The sequence below is a fragment of the Lygodium microphyllum genome, chromosome 19 (genome assembly GCF_053477565.2).
Source record: "Lygodium microphyllum isolate KBCC chromosome 19, Lygodium_microphyllum_v1.1.10, whole genome shotgun sequence".
Lineage (NCBI taxonomy): Eukaryota > Viridiplantae > Streptophyta > Polypodiopsida > Schizaeales > Lygodiaceae > Lygodium > Lygodium microphyllum.
In genome coordinates, this window is record NC_141153.1 from 23,884,983 (window position 1) to 23,894,256 (window position 9,274).

At 40.2% G+C, this 9,274-nt stretch overlaps 1 protein-coding gene across 1 annotated transcript; it reads left to right on the top strand.

The window, feature by feature from the left end:
* The first annotated feature begins 371 nt into the window (after positions 1-371).
* On the top strand, positions 372-1,988 carry LOC148019659 (uncharacterized). The gene has a single exon (XM_087699771.1). The coding sequence runs from the start codon at positions 887-889 to the stop codon at positions 1,793-1,795; it is 909 nt and encodes a 302-aa protein (XP_087555897.1). The 5' UTR covers positions 372-886; the 3' UTR covers positions 1,796-1,988.
* The last annotated feature ends 7,286 nt before the right edge of the window (positions 1,989-9,274 follow it).

The window sequence follows — 9,274 nt, forward strand, 5'->3', positions numbered from 1 at the left end:
TAAACCATCACTATGTGTGAGGATATTATACCAAAACATTAATGGAAAGTTGATTCGAACCTTTGGAAGTGTGGGAGATGCCGATTGGCAGCAGGCAGGCGCCCACTTGATAGCTGCTTGGGGTTTTGGGGCTTGATTGATTTATTGCCTTGCATTATGCCATCAGTGAACAAAAGATGCTTATCAAGTCCAATTAAAAGAAAAGGTGCTATTGCTGGAGTGGTTAGTGCAGGATATGTGGAATGTTGGGAGCACGAAGGGTCACAAGACACTAGCTGAGTGCGCCTGTCCTTTTTAATCGAATTGGGTGTTGGCTACTGTTGAGGCAATCAGTACCTGAACGGACTGTTGATAAAAGGGGGGCAGGGCGGCAGGTGTGGGGGGCAAGCCCTAATTTGAGAGAGAGAGAGAGAGAGAGTGTGTGTGTGTGTGATCAGAGAGAGTGTGTGTGTGTGTGATCAGAGAGAGTGAGACTTGCCCTAATTTGAGAGAGGGAGAGCGATCAGTGATCAGAGAGAGTGAGAGTGAGAGTGAGACTTGCCCTAATTTGAGAGAGGGAGAGCGATCAGTGATCAGAGAGAGTGAGAGTGAGAGTTACAGTGAGGGTGCGAGAGAGAGTGTGTAAGTATGTGCGCGCTCTCTATGGTTATCTACTATTAGGGTAGATGATCAGGGTGATATCCTATATTATTGATCAGTATCAACCAGTCGACAGTTAGTAATTCAAGCAATTATTGAGAGAGTGAGTGAGTGAGAGTAGTGTGTACGCACCGGCGCACGGCGCATGTGCACGCATTATGGTTACCTACTAATAGGGTGGACGAGCAGGGTGATCTTCTGTATCATTGCTCAGTATTAGCTGGACAGTCATTAATTCAGAGCAATTATGCATCCCTCAGTACTAGATCAGGGTCCTGCAGTACTGCAATCGCATCAATTCCGGTACTCTGATTCCATTATATTCTCAGAGAGTCTCATGATCAGAAGGATTCTACTCACACAAGGCGGCGGCGTTGCTCCAGTTGCTGATAATTATAATTCTCGTTATATTCACCCGTCTGGATCATCATCATTGTCTTCTTCTTCTGCTTCTAGTTCATCAATCGCCAACACTAATCATGTCAATGATCCAGAACAAACCCGGCCCAACAGCCCGGCCTACATCAATAATAGCTCGGGCTTTGACATCAACATCGTCATCATCACGGCCGCCATTCTCTTCCTTTTGCTGTCGGCCCTGGCCATGAATTGTGTCGTCAAGTGCATGCTGCGGCGATGCAGCTGCTATGGCGCCTTCCCAGCTGCTTCTCATCAAGAATCAGACCATAATAATCATCATGCCCATGAAGCTGGAATGAAGAAGAAAGAGATCAAGGCTCTTCCTTCCATAGTGTATAGAGATGGCGCTAGGAACTCAAAATATAGTAGCAACCATCATAAACTACTTGATCATAGTCATACTGGTCATGGTGTTGACTACCATCATGGCCAACAGAAGGATGCAAGAGGAGATGAACAAGAAGAAGAAGGGTCTTGCCCCATCTGCCTAGCCAACTTTCAAGATGGAGACCGGGTCCGAGTGCTGCCCCCATGCTGCCACCGCTTCCACATGTCATGCATCGACACGTGGCTCGCAAAGCACTCGTCATGCCCCACATGTCGTGGCCAACTTATGCACTCCATGGAAGTTGAGAGACCACATGTGCAACTCCACATCCTCATCACCACACCTGGTACTACTACAACCCTAGCTGGTCCACAAGGGTCACACAAAGATGGGTCCATGTTATCCTAGAGTTGGCTCAAGTTTCCGACCAGCCTTCTCAAAATGGTGCAAAGAAACATGCCTTCTCAAAGTGTACATAGTTTTAGTTAAAAAGTTTCCATAAAAACAATGTTTCAAATTCTCTATCTTATCTTTACATCATAAGGATGCTTTTAGTGGTTAATATTGATCAACTGCTATGACCTTTTTTTTTCCAAATTGAACTTAGGAATTCAAAGTTTAGTAGGCTCAATAAAACATTTTTGGAAAGAAGAGTCCCACAATTTGAAGCTTTTCTAGAAAGTCTACATAGGATTTCTCACATATTCAAATTATATTCCATGTCTCCTCTACTTTGGAGTATAATCCCAATATTAGATATCTCTTGTACCATTTTTTCACTCTAGAAAAGATGAACTTAAAACATGTTAAAGATGTCAAAATAATCATGCTGTTGCTAGGGAGGTCCCTTCTCTCTATTTATACATCACAAAACTTCAAAGTACTTGGAAATTACACCACCGTATGCAATCTAACCTTCACAAGCCTATCTTACATATTCTTACTTCCTCTTTAATTGATCTTTCAACTAGTCTTCTAGCCCCCAATAGTGTTAGAATTTTAAGTGCAACCTAGTAAAGTTAAATTTCTATTGTAAATGCATAGAAAGAATATACTACTCTTCTCATAAATATATCCTTAGTGACAGAATATCCACACTATTATGTGTACATACCTTGTTATCAAAATCATACCCAACCTTCATGTGATGACAAATACCTCTCTTTTTAAGAAGGTGTCACAACCTTTAAATTCTAGCATTGGACTATCAAACATCTCACAACTATAATATATGCCGAGATCCTATCCTCCTTCTTAAAGGGAACCACACAATCTTTTAGGTATCATCTTTGAACAAACTACTTTAGGTTTGCATTCCATCTACAAAAACAAGGTCTTCGTAGACATCAAGTCCATAGGTTGTAAATGAGGCATGCTAATACTCAACTAAAAGAGAAAAAGCTTTGTAAACATGCATGAGCAATGACAGGAAGGTATTACAATTGATTGCAATCCATCTAAGGCTTGCCACATCATCATTGTCTCACTATTATAGTTACATGGAGATTATGATGAGCTCCCATAGTTACTGTCTCGAAAAGGCTTGGTCTACTTTAACCATTCAACAATTTTGACATGTCCTTACATCAAAGTTCTCAAACCATTCCCATCCCTTTGATTTGCTCCTATGAGATGAGACTCCTATATGTCAAGAAGGCTTTGAACTTGAATAAGCCATTGTAAGAGATAGATTAACATACTAATACTTTTGGTTGGAAATACTTCTTTGACTCCAAGAAATAGCTTTTGTAATAATAGCTTTATTGGGAAAGGGAAAAAGATCTAAAGTTAAAGGATTCTACCAAGGCATTCTATAGCTACCTAGTGGCTAATTCAAATGCATAGGGGAAATGGCCTTTGAATAAAATCAAGTAATGGGAGCTTGGGAGACCACCTTTACACATGGAAAATCAATTATCCTTTCCAAGATTCTCTAGAGTATTCCACTATTTTTGAAAGTTGTAACTCACATCTTTCATGGTTGCATCTAAAAACATATGCAAATTTGAATACCCCTCAAATCCTTCTAAGCTATCTCAAAAACTTTGAATTTTCTCAGTCAAAACCAAACTTTTTGATTAGATTTTCATTTCCCCCTCTTTCCATTAGTGCACCTAGGCAAGAAGGATTCAAGTTCAATGTGAAAGATTTGTGTTTTGAGTCTAAACCTCCCCTAATAAGACTAATTTGGGGAGTTTCTCAATGTAAGTTGCCATATGATATCATGTGAGTGTGAAGTTGAAGAAGAAACCTAAGTGTGTATATTAAGGTAGAGCCTTATTAAATTTATGCAAAAGCATTAACTTAAAGGGAAGAGCATTGCAAAGGGAGATATAATGTAGAGGGAGTAGAATTTACAAGACTATGTGACCAATGACAAGTAAACTACAATGAGTGTGCTTTCAAATTAGATTTCATAGCAAGTTTTTATTTGTTATCACATATCATAAAGTTAAATATGAAAGGTTAAGTGACTATAGTGAAGGTGAAGTGGTGATGAACATGAAGGTGGAGATATAGTGTAGAAGGAGTAGAATTTACCAGACTATGTGACCAATGACAAGTAAACTACAATGAGTATGCTGTCAAATTAGATTTTATAGCAAGTTTTTCTTTGTTATGAGATACTATAAAGCTAAATATGAAAGGGCAAGTAGTGACCATAGTGAAGGTCTGGTGATGATGAACATGAAGGTGGAGATAGATATGATAAAGATGGAACATCGTTACACTCAGAAAGCAAATATTTACAATCAGAAAATTTCCAACACTTGATAAAAAAGGATAACATTAGCACATTTTGAATGTTAGTATGAATTTTGGCCAAAATTACCATAAATTTAATGTTACTTTTTAAAATCAAAATTTTTTTAAGTTGATTCTGAGAATAATGCTGATTAACCTTTGTTGATCAAAATCTTAATTTATGTGACATTATATCACAATAGCTAAAATTTAGCTCATTTTAACTCAACCTTTTCCATGGCATACATGTAAGATCTTGATTTATATGTCCAACAATGCTATGTAATGGAGGATTCATTCTTCTCTTTATAACACAATAGCTAAATTTTAGCTCATTTAACTTAACCTTTTCCATGGCATACATGTAAGATTTTGATTCATATGTCCAATAGTCTTATGTAGTGGAGGATTCATTCTCCTCTTTATGATAAAAATGCATTTCATTTGTCTTGTTGAAGTAAAGGTTTAACCAATCTTTTGTTTGACCTTTGGTATGTACTAGCTAGGTGAATGAGAAAGCATTTACTTTCTCCATTTTTCACTTATTTTAGAAGATTCTTTTTTTCAAAAATATTGATCTCCCCTTAATCTTTGCTTATAGTAGACTCTTTTCTTTCTTTTGAAAGTGATTTGGAAATTGTTTGATTCGGGCCTTTCAACCAATCTTTTGTGAGGTGATCATAACAACTTTAAAGGAGCTAAGTGAGTTAGAAGGCCCTTGATGCACCATTCAATCAACAAGAGCATGCTATCATGCACAGGAGCATTGCCCCTTTTTTTTTGCTACACACACATGGACAAGCGTGCGCGCGCACACACACAGCACTCATTTTCTTTAATTTTCTATAAACAATTAGCAGTTGGTTTTGTCTTTTTGATGTATTAAAAGGGGATTGAATGGCCTAAAATTTACTCACATATCCAAAAATCATAAGGAGTACTAAGCGGTTGTGGTTTTAATAAACATTTCCATAAGAGGCATGAATAATAAGCGCTTGCATAAAAACAAAATTTTTCTCATTGCGTCCCTTGCTATCTCCCTCTCTCTCTCTCTCTCTCTCTCTCTCTCTCTCACGTTTTTAGGGAGGGGAAGTATTAAGCCTTCTCTGCCACGCCAGGGTCCCTCACCACCACCTATGGTAGCCACATGAGGGTGGCCAAGGGGCGCACCATCCTTGATTGGGGCAGATTCGAAAGGGTTTCTGCAGGCCTGGAATGCATCACCACCGGTGGCTAGGCGTGGCACGCACGGACGGATATGGAAGGTGGCGTCGTTGGCGCTGGACAACAAGCAATTTGGAGGGCTTGTGGCACCGAACGTGATGGCCCTGCCCTTCCTAGCTTTCCACAAACTCTCAGACAACAGCCTCCCAGCCGCCGGGGTTGAGGGCGCGCGGCGGCTCGGGAAGAGGGGGATGGTGAAGGATTCGACTAGCTCCGTCGTCTCAAAGGAACAAAGTACATAGGCCTTTACATGTCTCGATCTTAGCCTCAACAACCTCTTGGGGCGCCCTATCCCGCCATTGATGTGACTCATCAGCCTGAGCTCGACAGTACTGGCCATGACCTCCACCCGATCCAGGAAGTACCCCCTTCCTAATAAAATGAGCATATAAGGAACTGGGGTTGGGGAGAGGGGGAGGCATACGAAGCCTCCTCCAACCCCACTTCCTGTGGATGTGGGTGATAGACACCCAAGCCTTCCCAGACCATCTCGAATGGTGTGGTCCCCGCTTTCCATACCTATTATAGTGGGGGTGGGGGTGGGCTGTGCCTATTATGGTGGGCTGCAAATGGTCCTATAAAGGGAATGTGGTCCCCCCCCCCCCCCCCCCCCCCCCCCCCCCACCACACCTATTGTGATAAGGTCCCCCAACTAATTCTTCCCTATGAAATACTTTTTAATTTTTCAAAAATATCAATTTTGGGGGGACCTCTAACCATCCTTGTTCTTATAGACATAGGTAAGGAGGATACACCAAAGCCCTTGTTGATCATTTCTGGATGTGAGCCCCACGGCCATGACTATTACGGTGGGGGCAAGGGGGGATAATGAACCCTCCTGTCACCCCACTCGTTGTAAATGTGGGCAAAGGGCACTTAAGGCTCCATGGACCATCTACACATGTAGATGGTCTAAGGGGGGGGGGAAGTAGGCCGCATTACCACACCCCTTATACTTACGGTATGGGGGTGGGTCATGCTTGTTATAATGGATCGTAGAGGGTCTCAAGGGGGTGTAGGCCTCCTACACTTATTGCAATTCAAGGAGTCTCCTTCTTCCTAATAAAATATCATAGAAGGGGGTGGGGGCATGTGAAACCTCTCCCCCTTGAAATACTTTTATTCCAATTGTAGGGGGGACCTTTTGCTAACTCTCTTCTTGTAAACATGGAGGGGGGGTGCCCAAGACCCCTTGGGTACACAAATTTTTGACCTAAGCTCTAAAGGAGGAGATAGGCTTACGGGAGATTAATTCATTACACTAATATATTTTAAAAGAAGTCCTAAGTATCAAAAAGTTAATTTTGTGGGGCTAAGTCAAGAGAAGAACTTGCTAAGTCTCATTTATATGTGGCATGATGTATGACTTTGGGGGAAACTTAGGGAGAAAAGGAGTAAAAGAAGTGAGTCATATCTAATGTAGGAAGAGGAAAGAAGACACCAATTCATTTGGTGCTTGTTAAAGTTGATTTGGACTACACCACTTTGTGGACTCCAAAGGGAGAGATATAGCATACAATACTGAAGTGGAAAGGAAGGAAAGTGATCTCCATCAATAGAGGAAATGATAAAAGGACTAGTGATCAATTCCTCAGGGAGCTACAAGTTATCTCCGTCTTCACTTGTCTCATTGAAATCATAAGAGACTAAGGAACACATTGTTTGAATAAAGTAATTGAGCATTTACTATCCACGTTCTTGGTGGTCAACCATAGGAAGTTTAGCCCCTACTATCCCCAAGAGAATGGTCAAGCTAAAGCTACTAATAAGTTCTTGTAAATGTGCAGACAAAGTTTGTAGTAGCATTGCACTCAAATTGAGATCATTAATTAGTCACAGCACTTTGGGCATATCCTAGAACCTACAAAATTAACACAAGCCTAATCTCTTTCAAACTTACATATAGTACTCATGCCATTATGCTAGTAGAAATGTTGATCCCAAGTTTGTCATCGTTATCTAGAAACGATGGGAAGGTACTAGGGTATGGAAACTCTACCTAGCCGAGTTGGAATATCTAACAAAAACTCATTACTAGCCACCCATACCCTACTTTTGCTGAGAAGGCCTAATGAAAAGCCTAGTTTGACAAACATATTAAAAAAAGATCCTTCAATAAGAGGGATCTTGTTTCAATAGAAATTGAAACTAGGAGGCCTCATTCACTTTCATGTTTGTGTAATTAGTAAGATAGGGAATGTGGATCTAAAGGCCTTAGATGGCAAACACATTGGCCACTTGAATGGTAACAAGATTAAGAAGTAGTATCCACATGGATATCCTCGTGTGACCCTCCCATGGTAAATATAGATAACCTCCTGCTGCATATGGAACATATGCTTGGTGAAAACTATGTGGCATCAATTGATCAAATTGCATTAGACATGGGCCACATTAATATTCTCTTAGTTTATGACTAGCTAAAACACTTGGATAAAATTCCTATGGACTTCTCTTTGATCTGCATGGAGTTTATGATGCATGGATAGCTCATTGGCTTAAAGAAAGTTCGTGAAAATGCTAGTTTTTGGCTAATTACAGTAAAGAAACTCAAAAGGGAGTTTAAGAAATACTCACAAATCTTTGTCTTGCACTTGAACCTAGAAATTTTAGATTAGCCTTCTAAAGTATCTAAGAATTCAGCCTTAAAAGCCTTACTAGAGAAGTATGATTATTTGTTTCAAAAGCCTATAATCCTTCCCCATGAGAGGCTAGTGGACCATCTACTCGATTTAGAGCCCCATTCTAAGCCACTAAACAAGCCACCTTATAGACTCTCCAAGTGTGAATGCGAGAAGTTGCAAAGTAAGCCAGAGAATTACTTGAGATGAGGTTTATTGAACCAAGTTCCTCCCCTTATGCATCTCCAATCCTACTAGTCAAGAAGAAGATCTATCTTTTTGCAAGTGCATTGAGTATATGGATTTAAATAAGATTACAATTAGGAATGGGTATCCTACCCTATGGGTTGATGACTTGTTAGATGAGTTGAAAGGAGCATGGTATTTCACTAAGATTGATGTGTGCTTTGGCTACCATCAGATATGTATGTGGGAGGGTAATGAGATCAAAACAGCTTTCGTGGCCTCCCTTCAAAATTTCCAACAACAAATTCAAGACTTAAATGAATGACAAACGCAACTTAAAATAGAACACCCTATGCATCAAGGCCATGTACTTCAAGAGATGCAAGACTAGATCATCCAGGACTTACAGAACAACAGAGGAAGTGATCAGATGATTCTACGTGTTTATCAACCCCCAACAAGAGAACCCACTATCAATATACTAGAGAAGTTCAATGGTGACTGTTCGATGTTTAGGGGATTCTTGCAACATGTAAAGCTCTATATCCACATGAAATGGGATGGATATCTAGATGACCCTTCCAAGGTGAGATTCATTGACACTTTGCTTTGTCATCAAGATTTATCATGGTTTGCTCCAATCTTGAAAAAGAATATGCCAATACTTTATAACTAAGAGGCATTTCTTTGCGAGCTCACTTCCACATTTGAAGATGTAGACACTCCTCCAGTAGCAAGAACAGAACTTCAAAAGCTATGACAAGGTAATTGCCATGTCTTTGCTTATATTCTAAATTTAGCCAACTAATCTATGACCTCACTTGGTATGGGGAGTATTTTATCATTCAATTTAGATGGGGTCCTCGAGATGACATTAAGGACCTCATTCTCACTATTTCTCTAAGGCAAAAACACACAACAATTATATCATGGAAGCCATCTAGTATGATAATAGATTTTTTGAGAGGAAGCAAGAAAAGCAAGAAGAATTAAGGCCTCGCCAATGGAACCCAATCCCAATCAAAGACCCAATTAGAGAAGAAACCAAGCTTGAATTAATGTAAACATATAGTACCAAGTTCAAGCCCCTGACCCCATAAGAAAAGAAAAA

Bases quoted from the DNA above. Each gene is read 5' to 3' on its own strand.
- LOC148019659 (XM_087699771.1), top strand. From the start codon at position 887: ATGCATCCCTCAGTACTAGATCAGGGTCCTGCAGTACTGCAATCGCAT.